Raw genomic sequence first — 23425 nt, forward strand, 5'->3', positions numbered from 1 at the left:
GTTCAAAAGTATGGATGTCGTAGTGACTTAAAAGTCTTTACGCAACAAAACAACATAAAAAATCACAAATGAATTGCTTTCCCATGTGACTTAAGAAAACAGGAAAATAAAGTGGGTAAGGTACATCCTTTTTAGGGTCCCCATGGCCTTGAAAACATTGTATATGTCCAGTGTGAGCTGTCAGTGAATGCATAGCTGATTATTATGCAATGTGCGACCCCGGTAATACCTTGCCATATAAATAGTGTAGACATGGCTTTGTGCTTGGAACTTGAACTCCCATTGTTGGCTGTTGGCAATTATGTCACAACTGACCAATGGCAAACAATCAGAATAAATTTGTGGTCACAAGTGAACTTACGATCCTCTTACTTTGTTGTGAATAGTTTGTATTACGTCTAAAAAACAAGTCTGATAAAAACAAGTCTGGTATCTCATAATGTGCAAGGCCAATCAGAAAGCTAGCAAATGTCTGTGCCATGTTTTGACTGCATTTCTTGGAATGGAATGAGCAAGTCTTGGTCGTACCATTGTTGTGTGGAAAACATGAGAGAAACAACAGGTGCTTGTTGTGTTGTGCTATATTTACTTTCTTAAACTCGCTTTGTTCGGTTATTAAGACAGTCAAAATAAAGTTTTTTGTTTTGCACAAGCCAACATCTGTCCTTGCAGTTCTTCATCTTCTTGACAAGATGAAATACTGTTAGCTTGTGCAAATATGTTGTGCAAATCCTTTCATAGCACCAACATGTATACATTACAGAAACACTCACAAATATACCTGGGTACATTGTATATTCATAAATTCTTACATATATACACACATAGTATATATGTAACTCATAACTTATACATACATACATACATACATACATACATACATACATACATACATACTCGACCAATTTCTTCAATCTTCAAACGATCTTTATTAATAAAACCGACGTTTCGGCAATACACAGATTGCCTTCCCCAGGGTAAAAACTGATAGATAAAAGCGGATAAAATAGAACGTGTCAAAGGAAGGTGGAACGACTACAGGAAAGTAAAATCATGATGACAAATCCTCACAAAGACTAAAAAAAGGCGATAAAAATTTTTATCGCCTTTTTTTAGTCTTTGTGAGGATTTGTCATCATGATTTTACTTTCCTGTAGTCGTTCCACCTTCCTTTGACACGTTCTATTTTATCCGCTTTTATCTATTAGTTTTTACCCTGAGGAAGGCAATCTGTGTGTTGCCGAAACGTCGGTTTTATTAATAAAGATCGTTTGAAGATTGAAGAAATTGGTCGAGTACGCCTTTCATTTCTCCACACTGTGTCAAGACTTTGCTGTACTCCCGCTTCTTCCTGATGACTTCAATAGTTGCAGTTGGACTGACTCTATTTCTTGGAATTCTATACATACATACATACATACATACATACATACATACATACCCCGGGTACATACATACATACATAGGCATTCACAGGGTTCGCGGTAGAGGTCGCCACAGTCGCAAAATGCGACTAAAACTTGTTTGTGGCGAACAAAATCCCATCGGCAATCGCCACGATCTCAAAAGCGTGGCGACAGCTGATTTCTATAGTCGAAATTGATAAAACTAAACAGACCAAATCTTAATGCTTTTCCACTGATATGCTAAAGACAACATAAAAAACTCTTTATTTAAAGCACTTACTTGAAATTGTAAAGGAAGACAAAATACAGAAAACAGTTATGATTACATTCTCGCGATCTCGATCTCCATGATTGAATTGGCATTCCCATCACGTTGATACTAAGATAGACAACCATAGACAAGCAAAAGCAGCAAAATTCAGCGACGATTCCGAGCTTTATTGACACAGTATTTCATATCAGAGTATCAAATCAAACTGATTACACAATCCCTGGATCAGCGACATTTTAGTGAAATTTCCACATTTATCATAACTTGAAAAAAGTAAACGTGAAACAAAGACGTCGTGTATGCTGTCGATCAACAGCATAGTGTGAACCGTAAACTAACTGGCATGGCATGTGCATTGACTGCACATAAAAGCAAGTCGACATTGCAATATCAAACGGTCTACATCTTGTGAAAACAACGACACAGCATTGGAAGTTGTAATAGTCACCGGTAAAAACTCTTCACTGATGCAAGGATAATAGCGTCAAACAAATGAAATTGCATATTTAGAGAAGGAAAACCAACGTCGCATCGTGGCCTTGAGTGAGAATAACAATGGCGGATGTGCGGAGTGGGACTATTCTATTTAGGTAACGGGGGTACGGAGGGACACAGATTCATGAAGGTACTGGCAAAACGTGCCATTTTCCTAACGATGCTGTCGCGGGAACTTCAATGTCTCGTCGTTGTAACACCTTTTTAATAGTTTTTCTGATCGGAAAAGTAATTTTACTAACTGTAATGATCTATTATACGCTCATCACCTTTCTGTATCGGGGTTTAACTAGGGTAGGCATGTAAAGTAAAGTGAAGTAAGCCTTTATTGAAATCCTATCCCAATTGGGGATCTTGATCATAAAGTGCAATACAGGTTTTGCAAAATCAACAACAAAAGAGTATATATAGATGAGGATGTAACATGTTCATCAATATTTTACTCTTTTTCATTTTTATTTTGGTCTGAGTTCAAAAAATTTTCCCAAATCACATAATGATGATTTGACTGTTCTTGAAAAATGTTTATAAGGTCTTGCATGTGTGTCTCTGAATGTGTTTTTACAAATGTTTAGTTTACTTAAAGATCATGTCTACCGTCTGTGTAGCCTTTGCAGTGAAAAAAGAAATGTATAACAGCAGAAACGTTGAAAATCAAGCAGTCATGGCCATACTTTAAAAGTTTGTTAATCTTCGTCTTTAGAAAGATAAAAAGAACCACTTAACATTTAAACCTTTTCACACTGAAATGCAGAAAGAGGGTATAGATGTCTTATACCAATTTAAGACTGAAGCATGTTTCTACCAGCATTTAGTATGTGTGGCTAATGAAAGTTGCGTGTGGCTAATAAAATTAGGACCAAATTAGCCACACTGAGTAAGTGTGGCTACTAACTTGAAAATCCTACCGCTAACCCTGCATATATGAATAATTAGCACATAGTTTTACATAGTTTTACACTAGTGTTTTGTGCTGTATATATTAGGTATTATATATATTTGTAATAAAGGATAAATCCAAATATCAGTTCCCTTCATAATGAAAATAGTAATAATGTCACCAAAACCTAGCTGTACAGATCCACACTCTTTCTCCATCTTCTCCATCACTTCAGTATAATCAGTAAAAATTAGGAAATTGTTACACATGTAGGAATAAAAGCGAAACAATCACAACCCATCCTATTTTTAGAGATATTTCAATAGATATCCGGGAAGCTTATTTTTCCCCCATCTCATACTTTTTGCAGGTACTAGTCCCGGTCAAAGTGATCGTCAGATTGGAGACCGAACAACAGCGGTACCTGGTCCAACGACAGAGCAACTCCAATACCAGATAACTCAGCTTGAAAATGCAAACCAGGCATTATTGGACAGGGTACGTTGACTGATCATCTACTGATTCACTTACAATGCAGTGAGTCATTTCAGACGCTGTTGTTACCGTCCATCAGTCATCAGGTTTTGGCTTTAACAATTTCCATGTTGTGATCAAGTCTAGATATGTTGAGTTTTTTATCTCCAAAGGAATTGACATGAATACTAGGAGAGGCTGTATGCTAAATGTGTATGTACTCAAAATACATTAGGTACCACTCAATCGTAGTAAAATGTCTTCAATCAGTGCAGAGTTCCAGTGTTTAGACAAAGGCACTCCACGACCAAAGCAAATTTATCAACACTATTTTATTCATTCAAGGTAGCGTTTCCAGCCTATTTCATGGGATAACAATTGAAGAAGTTCCTTGATATGCCAGAACACCAACCTGTTCTAAACATTGCTCTACATGCACATACATTGTGGCTTGTCTGCCATACTTGGATGCAGTGTCTTTCTTAAACATTGAGAGCTTATAATTTATGTAGCTGATACTTCCACTGGTCCCCTGAAGCTGTCCTCTGTGGGAACTGATAACCGCCTGGCCAACACTGACCCTGTGAAATTCACTTTCTTCTTCCTGCACAGGTTGTTGAGATGGAGCGTCTTCTGGGTTTGGGTTCAGATAATGCCACAATCAGCTTGAGACTAGCCAGAAACACAATGAAGGTAAGTGATAAATCCAATATTGTAATGGAATGCGTCATTCAAATCCCTGTTACACACCCTGGTGTGACCAACACCCATTAGGACTAGGGTTCTTTTCCATTTATTGGTGATATATATTTGAAGAAAAGTCTGCAGGCCTTGTAAGAGAGATTTTAAGATATGACAAGTGTTAGCTTTCTAGGGACACCTTGTGTAATGGTAGTTGTTTTAAGCTCCCAGTACTGTACCGGTACATACTGGTTTACACAGCATTGGGAAATATCAGAATCAGTCAGAGTCCGATGCGTGTGTTTGTGTGTGTGTGTGTGTGTACATGCATGCATATTTTGCAAATTTTTGGTATTATTTTCTGACAATGTCAAGTTTAACTTTGCTAGTAGAATTCATGTAGCAAGCAAATCAAGTAGGAGTGAAAGGTAAAGTCCAAAGTAATCTGTGAAATACCGGTACATGAAATTTTCATCCCATCAATTTTAGATTGAACAGCTGACGAAAAATCTGACAATTCAAGGCGAAGAAGTTGATGAGCTTCAAAATGATGTACAAGTGGCAACCTTAATCGCTACTGGCAACAGGAATGATTTGGCAAATCTTGAAACGAAAACAACAGAAACTGACAGTAACGTAAGTAATGTTGTTGTTGTTATTTTGAATGGCGTGTCAGAGAACTGACAAGTGTCAGTAAATTTGGAAGATCTCTAAAATCCATGATGGTTGTTTTGTACAAGTTAATTTCTTGATGCTGAGGTAGCAAGACTGAAGACAATCCACCTCCCCTTGACATTTCAACATATAAACATTATCCTCAGGGGTCAGGAAGGCTATTTGAGGGGCCCCCTTGATGGAATGCAATTGTTTTCATGATGAAGTGAAGTGTAGTGTTCTTCATGTATGCATGGATTGTCATTATTTATGGAGAGAATTTGTGAAGTGACAATTGTTTTCTGTTTATTTCAGCTGGAACAGGTGACGAACAAAGTTGTAAATCTGACACAGCAGGTAACATCAACAGATTCCATGCACACCCAACAAATAACAGAACTGCAAGATGAAAGTGGTCAGCATGCCACCAAGGTATGTGAAGCCATTTTGTGGTTACAGAAGTAGTCTTTAAATAGGATGTCTGATATATGTAGAGTAGTATCATATACGTGAAGAATAACTGGTCATATTGGAAAATTAAGCTGGACAGTCCAAAATTTCTACAAGTTAGAAGGAAAAAATTAATGCTTTGCTCCAAAAAAGAATAGGGTTGAATTATTTTTTTTAAAATAAGAGTCCCCACGGACACCGTCCGGGGGGACTTATAGGTTTGGTCATGTCCGTGCGTGCGTCAGTGCGTCCGTCCGTCCGTGCGTCCGTCCGTTCACGCAGATATCTCAGAGATGCCTGGAGCGATTTCATTCAAACTTGGTACAAGGATTACTTCATATGTCATACAGATGCACGTCGATTTGTTTTGTGATACAATCCAATATGGCTGCCAGGCGGCCATTTTATTACAATTTTTTCATGTACAGAGCCATAACTCAGGCATATTTCAACCGATTTTATTCAAAGTTGGTACAAGGACATTAACATATGTCATACATATGCACGTCAATTTGTTTTGTGATACGATCCAATATGGCCGCCAGGCGGCCATTTTGTTACGATTTTTTCATGTACAGAGCCATAACTCAGGCATATCTCAACCAATTTTATTCAAACTTTGTACAAGGACATTGACCTATGTCATACATATGCACGTCAATTTGTTTTGTGATACGATCCAATATGGCCGCTAGGCGGCCATTTTGTTACGATTTTTTCATGTACAGAGCCATATAACTCAGGCATATCTCAACTGATTTTATTCAAACTTGGTACAAGGACATTGACCTATGTCATACACATGCACATTGATTTGTTTTGTGATACGATCCAATATGGCCGCCTTGTGGCCATTTTATTACGTTTTTTCATGTCCAGAACCATAACTCAGACATGTATCAAGCGAATTTATTCAAAGTTGGTACAAGGAGATTGACCAATGTCATACATATGCACGTTAATTTGTTTTGTGATACAGTCCAATATGGCTGCTTTGCGGCCATTTTTGTTATGATTTTTTCATGTACAAAGGCATAACTCAGGCATATCTAAACCGATTTAAATCAAAGTTGGTACAAGGACATTGACCTATGTCATACATATGCACATTGATTTGTTTTGTGATACGATCCAATATGGCCACCATGTGGCCATTTTATTACAATTTTTTCATGTCCTGAACTACAACTCAGACATGTATCAAGCAAATTTATTCAAAAGTATTTTTATCACAGACCTAATGAAGAGGACTCCATCCTTTTTGAGGACCTGTAATCAAAGTACCCATTAACAAGTGGGGACTATGTCATCAACGATGACTTGTTTAACATGAAAATTGTAAATTTTAGACAAAACAGCAAATGAACTCACCAATATTGTGGCCTAGTTATTTTTTTATTCCCCTTTTTTTTGGTGCTGAAGTGCAGCATCTCGGAAGCTGTTATCCAATTGGGTGGCTGAATCTTACTGGTATAAATGAATTATTCAAATAGACTCCCTAAGTTGCTGTGAATAATGACAATCGACCAATCAGATATTACCTTCTGAGCCAGCTGCTCATCAGCAGCTTTTTTATCTTCACTGAAAGAAAGACATAGATATTTACAAATTTCAATATTTTTATAGCATGTCTACTGATTGCGATAGCTTTGAATAAAGAAGTTGGTTTAATCTTGTCAAGAAAAGTTAGAGTGATGTTTATGGACATTGCAACATCAGCAACAATATTCCATTACAATTTTCCCATCGACACTTTGGACAGTTCCATGTTTAATGCATAGAGTGTGTACAGTAAATGAGTCTGGACACAGCCATGAAACAGAATCAAGCCAGGAGACAGTTGAATTATCGAACCCAAGAGAATGATTAGGCCACATTGAAATGACAAGCACATATCTAGTTTGTGAGTCAATGCTGGCTCTAATGAGCTGGTAGATTCATGTCCTAGTGCATGATTAGTTCTTAATAGTCTGTGCAGAGAAACAAGGAGGAAGTACAACTCGTTAGGAGAGATAGGTTACAAAGTCACCACCATTCATTGATGAATGGTGAATGATGAATGATGATGACAATGCCATGGTTTTCCATGCTCGCATATGTTAGAGAGTGTCAACACTTGTGTGGTCATGGCCATTTCTAACATAATTATGGATTGTATACTATGTAGTTGTATCTGAGATGGCATTTCCATTTGAAGGTTTTGAATGTTCTACTAATGTACAGAAACAGTCTGGAAAATTTAGGTTGCCTTATTATATGAGAGGCACCAAATCTGTCCAATGGCAAGTTAAGAATATATGCACAGGCAATCCCAAAAGCTCCCATATGTGTGAACATTATGTGCACTCCAATGCAGCTATTCAAAATTGTAACTTCCCAATCCTGAGTTTTTACTGCCCTGCGTTTTGTAACCCTCTGCTGTGATTTTCTCTAACCCCCATCCAGTACAAAACTTCATAAGATATAAATATATGATCATGTATTGTTACCCACAGATCAACGGATTGGAAGTCCAGATAAACAACTCCCTCATAGAATTCACAACAATGCTTATGACCATGAACCAATCCATTTATGATGAATTGGATGTGATCAGTAAAATGCCAGGACCAAGAGGTTACAACGGATCACAGGGAGAAAAGGGTGACCCCGGAAGAGATGGAGCTGGAAATCTGACCCTTTGTGAATATCAACGATATCAAGGCGGTGGTGGTTTTGGGTCAACAACAACAACTGCTTGGATTGGATCAGAGGTATGTATGTGTTTTGTTTGTCTCAGGATGGTTACCCTCTAGCTGTTCCACCTGGTCCAGTTCCAAGCCACCAGTATCAGGTTCTAGACAGGTTCAGGTTAAGTCCAGGTTCAGGTTAAGTGTCCAGTATAGACACTTTATACTCTCCTAGAAGTGTTTTGTCATCTAGTTTTGGCTGTATGTGGAAAACATTCTTATTCTTCAAATGTAGGGAATATATAGAAACAAACATTCCTCTTGTGACAGTTAAAATTGTAGGCCAGGATCCAAGATGCAGTTCTCTGCTGCCTTTTGACTGTCACAGTTGTTGTATAAAACAACTTATGTCGATGGTGAATTGACATTTCAGAGTACCGTAATAACAATAAATGTCACTGTCAGTACATCACTTCAGACAGACAGTGGCAATGCTAGTAAGTGTACATTCCATTTTACAAACTTTTTGCCGACCGGGTTTCTAAGATAAAATCATCACTTTGTCTATTAATTACCATCCTTTTAACAGCAATAAAACGGTATTGCCAAACTGTAATTGATGAAACATTTAGTCAGGAATTGACAGTTGATAATAAAATATCAACATATTGTTATTTTTTGAAACAGACAAAGATTGTGACTGGAGTGTCATGTTCCACAGATGGAGGAGTGACAGAAACACTGGAGGAAAGAGACGATAAAGGATACAATGAGTATCGCTGTGCCTGTAGTGGAGGATCAGGACCTGGAACCAGATTTTGTTACATGGATATGTGGCGTTGTCCGGTGAATATTTAGTTCAGCTGGTGTCAGACTGTAAAACAATCCCCATATTGCATTGACTTTGAAGAGAGTGATATATGACAAAATTATATAAAGACAGACTTCAAGACGTCTTTTTCATTTGACATCACTGGCACCAACTGAATATTCTTGACAGGCAGAGCTGTTGATTTTGTGATCTACAAATTATGGACAAGAAACTTAATGTCATCGAGGACGACCATGAAATGTACCAGATCTGTGATACTGCAGTGAAGATGGAGTGATTGTGACCGTACCACAAAAACTATGTGACAGCCATCCTGTGTGTAGTTTTCCTGAATTTAAAAAAGCAAGCTCAAAATCTTAACTACCTTTTACCTGATCAAATTCACACATGCCCAGATATGGAAAACATTGAAGTGAGTTCAGGATATGTGTGGTCCCTCAAAAACCAGTTTTGAATATTATATAAACAACCCATGGGACAATTGTATTGTACTAGGTTTACCTAGAAAATATTTCACAGCACACAGTTAGTCAAAATGGCAAACTAAGTGTGCTATGTAAAAATTATCAAAAATGACATGTACAGCAAAATTACACATGGACAAGTTGTTAAAGAATGTTCAAATTGTCCCAAGAAAGTACAAGAAATACCCAATGTTGCCTTGAAGCCAATGTATTTGTATGTGAAATGTATGAAATTCGTAAGTTAATGTGAAATTTTCAAAGCTGTAAATAATTCTTTGTTGTTTATTCACATGTGAAAATTTTTTACGCTGCCAGTTGTTTTATTTCCATGAAAGTGCACCAAAATTTGGGCAAATGCACGGACTTGACGCAAAGACAGTCATGGATACAAATGACTGCCATGCAATTTGTGGAAGCCTTGGTGTCAGCTCTAGAGGGCGCCCCATAGGACTCTTAAAAGCAAGGTGCTTGATTCCAAAGGGTGCCACAGCAAATTCATATCATTACTGGTAGCTACTTTACATAGACTGGAAAAATTTATCAGATGTTGTGTTTTGTGATGCCAGTGAAGAAATAGTTTATTTCAACATTAATTTGTAATTTTTGTTTCAAATTTTGCGTGAAAGTATGAAAAATGTTTATTTTATGCAATGTTTCAGAACAACATTATTCAAGAGACCCGTAAACATTCATATACCCAGTCATTTGTAAATTTGTAATAGGGCCCTATCAACCAAAATGTATGCCAGTGTTTATGGAATACTAACAATTTACTTACCTAAACAGAATAGAACATGCTGCACACAGGTTTGAGTCATTCAGTAGAATAATCAAAATGGTGGTTGTTTTGAAAATCTAGCTGATGATCCAATTTTAGACTTTCAATCATAAGGTGTTTCATTCTGTACTTTAAATTTTTTAATACTTACAATGTAAATAGTATCTGTTTGTCCCATATTTTTGTATATATATTGCTGTTCTTGCAAACCAGAAAGAAATTTTTTTAACTTTGGTATGGTATTGACCGATATATACATTTACTCTATGCATATTTCATTTTATCCGCGTCGGATAACACAGCCATACTGTTGCCATATTTCACTCTCATTTTAAAACAAAAATATTTCTAATACTTCTACTGAGTTTTCTCATACCGTAGATATGATAAGGATATACATTAGAGTCACTGGTAAATAGACACACTTTTAGTAGAAGTATTGACTGCAATATTTATCAATAGTAAAGCAGTGTGGTGCTGATATAGAAACTTCTAGGTCTGGTGAGCCGATCAGATTTAGCATTAGGGAAAAGCAGCCGATCAACGGTTTCCTTGATAACCCACCAGTACCAGTAAATTGTGAAAAGCTAGATGAAACAGTAGATGAAGTTGATGTAGAGATTGATTAGCTGTATTTATGAAGTACTACCGGTAGAAGAGATTTGCTGCATTGCCTGCAGCAAACGAAGATGGAGTTTTGAACAGTCACCAGCTGACAATGTAACCAATGGACTCTTTCACGGTATCTCACTCACATCCCATCTCAAATCCCTGCCGTACACTGTTGTGCTCTCAGTGGCCTAGCATAGCACAGCTCTCGGGCACTGAGTAGAGGAACATTGCTGGCTATGGCTCTCTGAGCTACAGAATGCATCAAACTTAAATGCTGAGGGTGAGGGTGTACAGACAGAAGGAGACTGCTGCACTGTGAGCCAATGATTGGACTCTGGAAGAGTCAAGATGGTGAGCGACTGCTGTCTGACCAAATTCACATTGTAGGATGTTGTTTGTAATCATTGCATGTAGATTCATTGTCCAACATTAAGGTCACACAAGTATCATATCCTCACCTGTGTTACATTTATTCTCCAGGTAACATTTTAGTATATCTTGTATTCAAACGGTCACAACTAATGCAGAGTTTTTGAAAAAGCATTTTTACTAACACGTCAATTCTTTGGCAGCTTTTTTTCATCCAAGGCTCTACCATTTGCCAGTTTATTAAAGTTTAAACATTTACATCATTAAATTAACCTGTCTTATGGAAGAAGGAATTATAAAGGAAAGTTCCTTAATCACCATAGCAACCAAAGTTTTGCAATATTCATCATACTTGATTTCATTTTTGTGTCAAATTCAAAGAATACACAGCAAACCAAAAAAGTCTCTGAATTAATAAACGTCTTTCATTTTTTTGACTCAAAAAAGGTCCACTTACCCACATTTACTTTTTCAATCAACTCAGCTAAACTATATGAACAATTAAAATTATTCCTATTTTCAAATTGAATCGACGTTGAGGGCTGTGGCCAAAGGATAGAGCTTGAGCTTTAAACTCATGAAGCATAGATAGATAGAGTGAGAAATGTTAATTCTACATGCCTTGTGTTCATGGGGATGTTCAATTCATATATTGTCATCTTGATTTGTTGTTTTCAAACACCTTGTTGAGATGTTATTTCCACGCTTAGCCATGACTTTATCCAAAGAGTGCTTCCATTTCATCTCTGAACACTCAACCATGACTTATTTCAATCCAGAAAGCACTTCCATAACAACCGTTTGTCCTAATTTCACAGGCATACATGATTTTCGCAGCTGTGTGAAAAACTTTCTATTGCTGTAGCTGAAGCAACTTTCCATATCTAAATGAACTTTCTCATCATGTGGAAACAATTGTGTAGTAAGTTTAGTTTCATGTACATATAAAAATGATTGGATGGTATATAGTATCAGAAAGGAATAAATTGTTTTAAATCATGGAAGTATGGATACTGGCAAGGGAATAAATATTGTAAAAGAAATGGATTGTAAGAATTCTTGTACTGTTTTCTTACCAATCTCAAAATTCTCAAAATTCAAATCATGACACAATTTCGTCAATGGGAATGTTCTGTAGAAATAGTGATTGAACCACTGATGTGCAAAGCCGTAGTTCTCAGAGTTTATCTTTCAATTTGTAAATGACAGTAACCAAAGGTGATTATTTGGAATTGATTTTTTTTAATGAAACAAGACGGCATACCTTTTGTATTTTATAAACAGAACAATTTTCCAGTAATCAGTAGGTACCTTGTGTATATAATCCTCAATGTGTTACTGTAAAGTTAACAGAAGTGTATACTGAGAAGATGTCTGCTATCCACAATAAAAGTAGCATTTTTATCCAAAGACAAGTGGAGTATTGACTTTTTATTGAAGATATGTGTGTATGTACCATGACTCCAATGCTTTAGGGTGCCATTTGTTATTTTTCCTTGAATGTCAAATGTTCAAATTCTGAAAGCTCATGATTCCTTTCAACCACTAAAGAAAGAGAAGCAACTGCCATTGACGTCTTTGAAACACATATAAGCACCCATTACTGGTATATGCTGTGTGCCAGGAAACTTTGAAGATATTATGATTGTGTGCAGGTGACCAAGGCTGGTGGCTCTCTTGTACTGACATCATTGGTATATGCAGTTATGATAATGCATTTTTTGGAGAACACTGACAGCTTGTGTTACGGCAATCTATGATAACAAAACACTAACAGGTAGCATTACTGCAAGTATGCCTATGTGGTTTTCCAGAGGTTCTGTTGCTAATTGCACCATCACAGTCACTCCAGTGTAAGCGCCTCCATACTAGAACATCACCTGTCTGTTGTATCCAACATGGCAATAAATCAAGAAGGCACACATTATTACATTTAAAAGGCAACCACAATAAGAGTATGGAAATTCCAGCTCTGAATACTTAGAGGCAGCAGAGTGTGTATAGATACATTACAGATGGAGTGGAATGTTCAAAATCAGCTCACACTATGATGGTAAAGGCTATTGATTCATTTGTTTATCTGTTCCTGAAATTATTCCATTTCCAAAACAACACAATTTATCAAAGAAAAGCAACGAAAATATACATAATTGTTAAATAGTTGTTTTCATCAATGACTAAAGGACAAATGTTTGTGGTGTGGATTGAAAAGAAGGGGCTAGGCCATACTAAGAATGAAAGAGCCACCACTTGAGAGCACCCTGTGCACTCTGCTATTAAAGTCTGATCCAGAGCGCCAACAAACAACATAGAAAAAACTTTCAGTTCAGGCTATTGCCCACTTTGGACACTGCAGTACACTAGTTTTGCTTTCTTTTGAAAAATCAGGCTTAAACAACACCCACACTGAACAAGCTGACAAAGTTTTGGTGGTAGCTGTGTATCAATTACCAAACACTTTTATTATGCTCTGCATTTCCAAGGGATTTCCAAACTGTTCAGGTTCCAAAACAGAGATCACAGAGGCTCTTGAATACTATGTCGTGATTCTCGAAGTCACCATTTCTAGGAATTGTTCAAGTGCTACATATGCATTGTGCTAAAACTGTCATCCTTTTTTTTTTAATTTTTTATAGAGATCTTCAATGAATTTTGCTAAAAAGGTGGCAGTCTTTTCAAAACGAAGCATCAAATGCCTAATATCATTAAAGGATAAAGCATTTACATTACTATTACTATTACTGCCATGTTACAAACTAAAGTTCCTATTCTAATTCATATACACAGATGTGTGTGTATATATATAAACATGCATACACACACGTGTGTGTGTATGTGTCTCTGTTATGTAAACGATGGCCTAGATTAATGTTGAAAATTTGGTTGAAGTGAAATGTTAGCAGTTTTGTCCAAAAAAGGAGGTGAATTGCATCTCACAGTATGATATGTGTTATTGCTAATCATAATCTGGAAAGATTATATGCAATGACTGGACATTGACTGAACTATATGTTGACTGGACAACGCCAAATATCCATGTAACAAAATCTGGTTCCAGGTCCTGATCCTCCACTACAGGCACAGCGATACTGATTATATCCACCACCGTCTCTTATCTCCAGTGTTTCTGTGTCTCCTCCATCTGTGGAACATGACACTCCAGTAGCAACCTCCGTCTGTTTCAAACAACAACAACAACAACAACAAACTTACTGACACCTATTATTCTGATATATTATTTATTACTAATTCATATTGCGGTCTGTGACCTGGTTCATGATCATCTTACAAAAACTTCAATCATCTGACAATTCATTTGTCACCAAAATAAAATGTTATTAAGCAAGCGATGACTCTTTCAATTTCTGCTGGGCAAAGTTTGTATAAAGAAATAGCTACATTGTCATAATGTGTAACATGAAATCCAAAATTTGTTCCTGTGCTGCAACACACAGACAAAAGTTAAAGAAAACTTCAAAAAGTAAATTACAAATATTCCCTCTAACTTTTAATTCTTGTCATCAATTTGTTCAACTTCTTGAAATTTCCTTAGACCAATTAATATAATATGTAAAATATGGCGCAAAATTTTCTAGAGAAAGAACACACTTGAGTTGATAACCATGTGACTATGATCAGACTGGAAACACTGTATGTTAAATTACTGCCGTGGCTTCTCAGCTCAGTTTTTCTCTTTAATGGCACAGGAAAATTTTCATATTTGCCTGACCAATGATGAAATGCCCTAGCACATACATACCTCTGATCCAATCCAGGCAGTTGTTGTTGTTGACCCAAAACCACCACCACCTTGATATCGTTGATGTACACAGAGAGTCAGATTTCCAGCTCCATCTCTTCCGGGGTCACCCTTTTCTCCCTGTGATCCGTTGTAACCTCTTGGTCCCGGCATTTTACTGATCACATCTAATTCATCATAAATGGATTGGTTCATGGTCATCAGCATTGTTGTGAATTCTGTGTGGAAGTTGTTTATCCGGACTTCCAATCTGTTGATCTGCAAGATTACAGTACATAAAGGTATTCAATAGCCACTGTCATCTATTCCCCAATTTTCACCGCTGAAAAACAGTAAGATTGAAAATGCTACTGGAACAATTTGAAATGGTTATCGTTTGACTATATACTAATTATACAGAATTAACAACCATGATTTTGAATAATAAATCTCTAGAATTGTCACTTTCAATACTTTTTCCCAAGAGAAAGACATAATATGGCAATATTTTCAATCATGTGTAATGACGTGACATTTCATTCACCGCGTATTTCACATCTGTACATTTTTTTCTATAAACAAGAGTTTAAGTTCTTCCTGACAGACAATTGAGTCATACACTGATGTATCCTTGGAAAAGATTGAGTTTCTTTAAAAGGATCTCTTTACAAAATACAATTTTTTTTATCTTAAAGGGAGGCAGTCGTCCCTTCGGCAGCTATATGTATAAGGACTAATTAACACGATGGGTCTGTTGCTATGCACAACGGGTCTGTTGTTATTCACAACATGTCCAAATATACCCGGTTGTGAAAATCAAAAATTTGCAGCTGTACTGAAACTGGTCATGACCATGATTGAAGCAGCTTCAAGTACGCGAAGGAAGCCTTCCAGTGATTGACAAAACTGGTGAACTATGAACATGCATAAAATCCTTATCTCATTGCTCGACATTCGTCACTGATTTCTGGGAAGAGGCATTGTTTATCAACAAGAAAATTACACAGTCACATATGGGACCCCCCTCCCTTTAATTCTAAGATTGGAGTCACATATTAATTGTAATGGAGAATTGATAAAGTTCCTCTCATAAAGTCAACCTGGACATGACTTCTTAAGGAAAATTTTTCAATTAACATCCTATCAAAAAGTAGGACTTAACTAAATACATGTATGGTGATGCAATATCAGAAATGACTGATAAGTTGAAAAAATCTCTGCTTGAAATATGATTTACTCTTTCTGACACCATGGCAAGTCTAAATTGCTTATTGCTGAAAACACATCATCATTACGTACATTTTATAGTTTTTTCTTGGGAGGTAAACAACATTATGGCTACACCGAGTACATTTTCAAAGACTTTATACTGTAATATGGCTGCGCAAAACACATTGACTAATCTTGCAAAACTTTCATACCTTCAATGTGTTGTTTGCTACTCTCAAGCTGACCGTGGCATTTTCTGTGTCCAGGCCAAGGAGCCGCTCCATCTCAAGGAACTGTAGCAGTGACAAGACAATATCAAATAACTTTTCTGACTCAACAATGTTGAAGTCTGATTGCATTTTTAGTGAAGCAAAGTTGTATTGGATGATCCTGAATTAAACACACATATTATCAATAATTACGCATTTGCCTGTTATCATGATAACTTGTGAAATAGCCTTTTAAATTGCTAAACAAATATTACATTGCTATATCTCTTAGGGTTCAAGCCCTGTCATGGTTCACCAATACTTTAAGTTGAAATCTACATCAATCCTTGGCTAAGACAGTACGACCTGGAATGCAAATAGTTTACTATAAAAGGTACTATATTCTGTAATTACTTTGTTTACTAATACTGATTGTCTGTCTATCCCGACATGTCTTTGATGTACTGGAAACTGATTCATGCCAGCAAGTCTGGGAATAAGCACAATTGACAGCGAATTAAAGGCACCAGTTGGGGAACAGAAAAAGCATAACAGCCAATTCCTAAATCCGATTTTCTTAAATGTTTCAAATCAAATTTATCTCATCTTAAAATGTACAAAAAATACAATATCGTGCCAATGATCATCCTTCTATCATTTATTAGCTGATGACAAGCAAATAGGTGTTTTTCAGTGAATATTGGCTACATTAAGGAATAGAGTAGTGTATCTAGCAATTTACCCTGTCCAGTAATGCCTGGTTTGCATTTTCAAGCTGAGTTATCTGGTATTGGAGTTGCTCTGTCGTTGGACCAGGCATGGAAGTTGTTCTGTCTCCTGTCTGGGGATTGGGACCAGCACCTGAAATTCGTCATAAAGTGAAAACTTACACAAAAGTTATCATTTTTGCCTGAGAATGTTGAAAATCACATAATTCTGAACAGATAAAGAAGAGTTATAGGCGGTAAAGAAAGGTTCTACCTCCCTTCTTTGGGTTATAATTTTCTATGAGAATGTCAATTTGCGTGACATTAATTTAATTTGCACATACTAATAGCCAGGGACACTGAGCCAAGGGGCACTTTTTGCAACTTTAGATCAACATGCACAGACATGAATTTACAGAATCAAGGCTGTTTTAAATATTACACATAGGAAGACAAACTATAATGTTGGTTAAAGCTGACTTAAGGTAGAACGTGCCTCGGGGACAGATATAGTTGGACTCAAATTTCTACATTTCTTTTCAGATTTGCCACTTGTGGGGGTTCATTTTAAAGCTCTTGGAGAGAAAATAAAAGTTTCACCATCTTAGTTTTTCGAAATTCCAAAATTTAATTTTCTCCCATATTTAACACAAGAATAGAGGCCATTTTTTTTTTTGAAATATGGCAACATGTTGGGTAATTTGTTTCATTACTTCCAAACTAAATTGCACAGTGACGCCCCAATATTTATTATTTATTTGGTAAGAGAATGGTTGAAAGTTTCACTGAGGAAAGATTGAGCAAAAGTTCAAGTCTTTCACTTTCGAGGCGCATACTGCCTTAATATGAACAGCTTTGGACAAAATCACTGATTTGAAACATATAACAATAGACTAACCATAGGTAGATACCATGTCGCGGAAGGGATGAAAGCCTTTGATGGACAAAGAACACTACAGGATTGGGTTATACTTTGCCAGCAACTCACTAATATGAAATCATGTGCTCTGAAAGCATGTTTTTTGAGAGTGGTGGAAAAATAGGACACCTACCAAATATCTGGGGATCTTTTATGATCACGAGGACCACGAGAACAAATGCTGACAAAGCCAATGCACTGACCAGAAATTTGAAGAAATAGGAAACTGCCGGATTCCATTGGGATTTGCCAGTATATCCATCTTCTGTACCTTTCCTTCCAATCCCAAGATGTTGGTTGATAGTGAGAGAAACATTTAACATGCATTAGAAACATGGAAAAGTAAATTACCTATAGACACTGAAAACAGATTACCATTGGAGACTACTGCCAGGGATAAGAAATTACACATAGCTCTTCATAACATTCCTTTGTGAACATAATGACAAGCATTATCAATAAGATTAAATTCACATCTGTGGTAGTCAGAAGAAAAACTAAATAGTCTGATGTGTTGCGCAACTATGATATAAACTAAATGTCCTACCTGATAATGAGTGACTAAAGTTGCTGATTTTCTAACAATATGACAAAATTGTGAACCACATCTCTTTTACACATTACAAGTTGAATAAGCGTGCAAGTGTTGTCACAAATAACGCCTTTATACAGCAAAGTTTTATGAAATCACCCTTCATGGCATGATGGTTGAATATTTTTATTTCAGCAATCAAGAAGTACAGTATCACTGTTGAAAGTTATTGGGTCTTGCTTTTCTGATAGATTTTGAAATAGAAGCTTTACATAAAAAGTCTTTTCCACATGTAGGGGTCTATATACCCATCTGTAGACTGAGATTATGATCCAGTGAACAAAGTTAGGCAAGTACACTATGATGTCACAGTGTACCATATTTGCACATGCAGATTACATTTCTAACAGCTGACTGTAATGAAATATCCAGCCTAAAATGGTAGCGTGTGAAAACTGCAGATATTTGTGTTTGCATTCAATTCTACCTGTAACAAATGAAACTTTTTTGACTGCTAACTGATAAGAATAAACCAGAACATCAGAATTTTGCTCTTTCATGGAATCATTACCTCAGAGGGAAACTCTGTGACAAAGATTTCCTGTGTTTTTCCTAGAAAGCAAAACTTCAGAAAACCAAAGAGGTTATGTACACTATCATTTCAGGAAGATAAAACTTATTCTTACTTTGACTTGGCTATAATTGTTATTCATCACTCACATTGGAAAACGAAATATTGAATGTCTTCAATCTTCGATCTTGCTATGAAATTTGACTGTAAAGTTTTCTTCTGTGTAACTTGACAATTTAAATTTTCCTTACTTGCACAATTATATAAAACACTATACTACATTGAGTTAGTACTTTTGAAAGTTCTGTTTCATCAGAATATGAAATGAGAAAACTGTAAGACTTCAAAAGTGCTATAAACAAAAGGCAACAAAATGCAAGTCTCTGTGCCTTCCAAAGACAAAAACACAGACATCCAATGGTACATACATGGAATGCTATTGTGTGAGACAGGTGTTGATTAATTGGTTCCAGATATGAGATAAATATTCAGGGTCAATCATTTACATGGCATTTTTATTGAACAATTGTTCTTTTAACAAGGATGAAGTAATAAGATGTTCCACCCCACCTAACCCAACCCCAGTACATAGGTTTTTGGAGGTTTTCATTAACAAAATCACAGTGTATATTTAAATAGAACTTTAAAATTTGTGTTTAAAATTGTTATCAACTGTACAATAAAATGTCTACAGAAATATGTCACAATGTAATGTAAATTATGGAAATAAAAAAGAAGTTTCTGCTTTGATTCTTGAATGGGCACTCACCATTTGTGTAAAACATTTGTGTATAATAATATTTTGTGTGTGTTTGTGAAATGCTCATCAGCTTACCTTTCATAATTTGATTGCACGCAAATAAAGAATTTGATTACTCTGGCCTAAGTTTAGAACCTTAGTGAAATATTCCTATGTCAAAGAATTGCTGGGAAGACTGCACATGCAGCATACTTGTTTACTTTTCTCATGATTCAAACATAAAAATACAATCACTTGCCAAATATCGATCTTGCAAAATATTTTACACCTTTTGTCATTTTATAGCCTCTTGATGAATTTCACAGTAAGACGCTTTGTTTTACCAGAGATTCGCTTATTTTTCCACTTTGTTTTACCAGGGATTAGCTGCATTGTTCTTTTTTTCTAATTTATATTTGATCTTGGTGACCACCATGCACAAAGATTAATTTCATAACAATAGTTTACTAAGTTTTGAAAGCAATGAGACATCTGTGCCATAAATGATGAAATATTCCTTGAAATACAACGCTGGTAATTTCTGCAAACCATATTTAATATGTGGTGATCAAATACAGCAACCTACAAACAACAAACCAAATGTTAAAGACAGAGAAACATTTTAAGAGATTTTTCTTTCAAAAATGAGAAATTTCAGAGAGGTCTAACAGTGCTTTTGTCACAAGTGGAGTGAAAGGTAATGAAGTCATCACTGAAAATGTAGGAAGCAAATATCAACACAACTATTTATAAGTAATTTATCATAAGGAATGACAAACACATTTTAAAATCATGCACATGTTGCTGTTTTTACAATAATCAATATAAAGACTCAAGTTGGTGGCCTATAAAGACTCAAGTTGGTGGCCATATCTGAAACATGTTTCAGAGCAATTAAATTTTAGCTGTTGCTATAGAAGACAAAATATCAAATGTTGCCACTACTTGATAAATAAGATGAGATCACTCCTGAAGGTCTTATTGCTTATAGAAAGCAACCATAGACCACCCTCAGTGCTTTGAGGTTTTGTTAAGCGGCTGAATGACAGACAGATAATGGCAAGCTACTCCTTGTATCCTTGACAACACAGCGTATCTCCAATAACGTCTCTTGCTGAATATTGTACATTAGAATAATTCAAATGAATACATGCTCCTACATCTTCTAAAATCTAACGGAAGGGAATAGCATCAGTACAACACATGTTCCCATTACACAGCACTTATGTGTGTTTGGCATGCAGCGACTTTTCAAATTTTGCTGTCATTTAATAAAATGACAAATTTCTGAGATGTTTTGACCAAAAGTGAGCAAAACTTCGGCTATATTACATATTAAGTTACATGGCTAAATTCTACACAGCATCTTCAATGGTTTAAATTTAAAGGTTGGTGGTTAATAAACATATAATTTGCATATTTACTTACTCGTCATGGCAATTCTAAAGTCAATCAAGCTGGTTCAGATAGGAAACTTTTATAACTCTACCATTTCTGTCATGTGATTGTATCATCCAATACTACGAACAATGTGAAATTGTGGATCAAAATGTATATGCGAGTTGCCTATGTTTCTTCTAATAATCTTTTTGGTTATAAAATTCAAGTGTGGCATGAACTAACAACTTGTGGGGCTTGCTTTCTCTAACTTATTCATTTTTGAAATTCAGAGAAGTTGGTGTCAGAATAGAATCACTTTTAAAATTCATGATTAACAAATGCTGATGCTCTAAGTATCAGTTTCATTATCAGATCCCAATACTTCCAAAAATGGCAGGAAAAGTAAATAAACCAAACTATCTAAAACCTTGGAACAACTTTGTGCTGCTAAAACTATAGAATACTTTAAAGGTGATAAAACCATCTTCAGAATTTATCTATAATGAAAATTTTATCAAATTTGACACCAAATACAATTTATCATATCAAATGCTTTAAAAAAATGATATTTAGACCAAAAGTTACAGAAGTGACCCTTGAAATTTAGATAAACACGGATTTTGTCATAATTTGCGATAATGTAAATAAACAAATTTAGACAAACATTGAAGGCTATATTGTGATCTGTACAGCTATAATCAAGGTTTTGACATGGATGAACATAGAAATACACAGACATACACTGACTGATCCTGATGGCTCCAATGTATTCCTATAGCAAATGAGAGCTAAAAATCAAAAGTGAAACAATACAATTCCTATTAAATACAGTAATACAGCTCTTTACCTATGTGTATCCATGTGCTGGTTTGGAATGGATGAAGAATTGGTCAAACCCGGTCCGTATTCTGCTTCACTGACTGTCGCTTGTAGATGATGTGTATTACCTACACGGTTACTGCTGAAGGTTGACATTCTGTTTCCTGCTTTTCAATGTGTTTCCATCACATGGGCCACTAGCTGAGTGAAGAATGCTTGATGTGGGTATCTGTAGCCCAGTCTGAAAAGCATGACTTATAAAACTGTACAATAAATAAAAATAACACTCAGGGATTTACCAAACACATTATTAAGTAGGTAGGGTCTCTTGAGGTCAATAGCTTATTGTGTTAAGTCATTATGAATCACAAAGCACAAGCGTTGTTTGCACGATTTATTTTCACTTTCATTATATATAAAGCAACTTTTTGTTGTCAGATTTATCTCCAAATCATCCATGTGAACATGGCCTGTTAGTCATTGGGTACACTCTTGGTGCTCTATTAAACAAAAAGTAGGCCAAACGTGTTGAATTTGATAATGATCATGCCTTTATGGTACAGATTGAACCACTTGACACTATGGTTACAAATTGACTCCATTCAAATAGTGATTTATGATTACTAATAAAACAGTTACAGGTTATTGCTGCTGGAGTCTATTTTAGACACTTGGCTAAGTTTAACGTGGTATAATCAATGTACTAAGAACTTTGCTAATGGGTATTCCATCCAAGTGTCTATTTCCATATAAATGCTAACACTATTCTGGTAAAAAATATCATAACACTTGCTCACGTGCTGCCATGCATGTACATAAATTCAACGTACCAGTCAAATCAAATTGAAGTCGATATTATCGCCAGAACGGTTGTTTTTTCCCCAACAGGAGCTATTTTCATCATGTGTAAAGTCCCTACAGTCTTAGTTAGTTGTATACCTCTGGGTATGTGCAACTCTGTTAGCATGCTACGTAAGTCATTCAATAATGACGTTATGCATAGACTTGTTCGTACTTCCACCAAACGAGTTATTCTCAGAACAGTGGCGCTCTTGTAGGATCAAGTATAGCATAATGTGGCAATAATTTCACTAAGTATCGATCTAGGTGCAGTACACCAGTTGTCGTTCCAGAAACTGTCACGCCAATCACAAGCTACTGTCAGACAAAGCACAAATCTTAGTCATCTGAAGAATACAGGGTCAACGCCAAGCTGTAGTACAATTCAGCATTATCTTAGGGGGCATGTTTGTATTCATGTCTCAAGAAAGCTTCCATCAGGAAACGATCGACGATGTCTGATTACTACAATAAAGAAGACGCGTCCTATTGTTGTTCATGACGGCCTTTGATGACATTCTACTGTCAACACTATATATTATAGCCCAAACATGGGACTGTGTCCCAGGGTAGGTGACCATTTGCCCAATGCTAGGAAGTTAAATGTTCACCTGCCTTGACAGTACATAGTCCCTTGTTTGGACTGTTTTTATCACATGTCTCTCTTTAAATACATAGTTGTCTCTCCAAATGTTTGGGTTCACATAAAAATGACAATCATATGCT

General features: G+C 36.1%; 2 protein-coding genes across 5 annotated transcripts in view; one reads left to right on the forward strand and one right to left on the reverse strand.

Moving 5' to 3' along the window:
• LOC139150218 (uncharacterized) overlaps window positions 1-12450 on the forward strand; it is a 34300-nt gene extending 21850 nt beyond the window's left edge. For both annotated transcript variants that reach the window (XM_070722445.1, XM_070722444.1), the window contains exons 5-10: window positions 3423-3550; window positions 4139-4219; window positions 4697-4843; window positions 5177-5293; window positions 7807-8064; window positions 8668-12450. In XM_070722445.1, coding sequence (XP_070578546.1) covers window positions 3423-3550; window positions 4139-4219; window positions 4697-4843; window positions 5177-5293; window positions 7807-8064; window positions 8668-8838 — 902 coding nt within the window. In that variant the 3' untranslated portion in view covers window positions 8839-12450. The remainder of the gene's footprint in view (window positions 1-3422; window positions 3551-4138; window positions 4220-4696; window positions 4844-5176; window positions 5294-7806; window positions 8065-8667) is intronic.
• LOC139150219 (uncharacterized) lies at window positions 8986-22796 on the reverse strand. 3 transcript variants are annotated; one of them, XM_070722449.1, is made up of 7 exons: window positions 22690-22796; window positions 21888-22100; window positions 17952-18094; window positions 16935-17053; window positions 16196-16276; window positions 14796-15053; window positions 8986-14211 (listed from the first exon to the last, which is right to left on the reverse strand). In XM_070722449.1, the coding sequence occupies exons 2-7, from the start codon at window positions 22013-22015 to the stop codon at window positions 14041-14043; spliced, it is 900 nt and encodes a 299-aa protein (XP_070578550.1). In that variant the 5' UTR covers window positions 22016-22100; window positions 22690-22796; the 3' UTR covers window positions 8986-14040. The 3 variants fall into 3 exon arrangements, with proteins under 3 accessions (XP_070578550.1, XP_070578547.1, XP_070578549.1); XM_070722446.1 differs by having other exon boundaries at window positions 21888-22122; window positions 22690-22795; XM_070722448.1 differs by having other exon boundaries at window positions 21888-22113; window positions 22690-22793.
• Window positions 22797-23425: the final 629 nt, after the last annotated feature.

This window comes from Ptychodera flava, chromosome 14 (genome assembly GCF_041260155.1).
Source record: "Ptychodera flava strain L36383 chromosome 14, AS_Pfla_20210202, whole genome shotgun sequence".
Taxonomy (NCBI): domain Eukaryota; kingdom Metazoa; phylum Hemichordata; class Enteropneusta; family Ptychoderidae; genus Ptychodera; species Ptychodera flava.

Coding starts and splice junctions, on each gene's coding strand:
- LOC139150219 (XM_070722449.1), bottom strand. CDS start 22,015: ATGTCAACCTTCAGCAGTAACCGTGTAGGTAATACACATCATCTACAA. Junction 16,277..16,934: donor ACCAGGCATTACTGGACAGG/GTAAATTGCTAG, acceptor TCACTGCTACAG/TTCCTTGAGATGGAGCGGCT. Junction 15,054..16,195: donor TAGCAAACAACACATTGAAG/GTATGAAAGTTT, acceptor GTAATCTTGCAG/ATCAACAGATTGGAAGTCCG.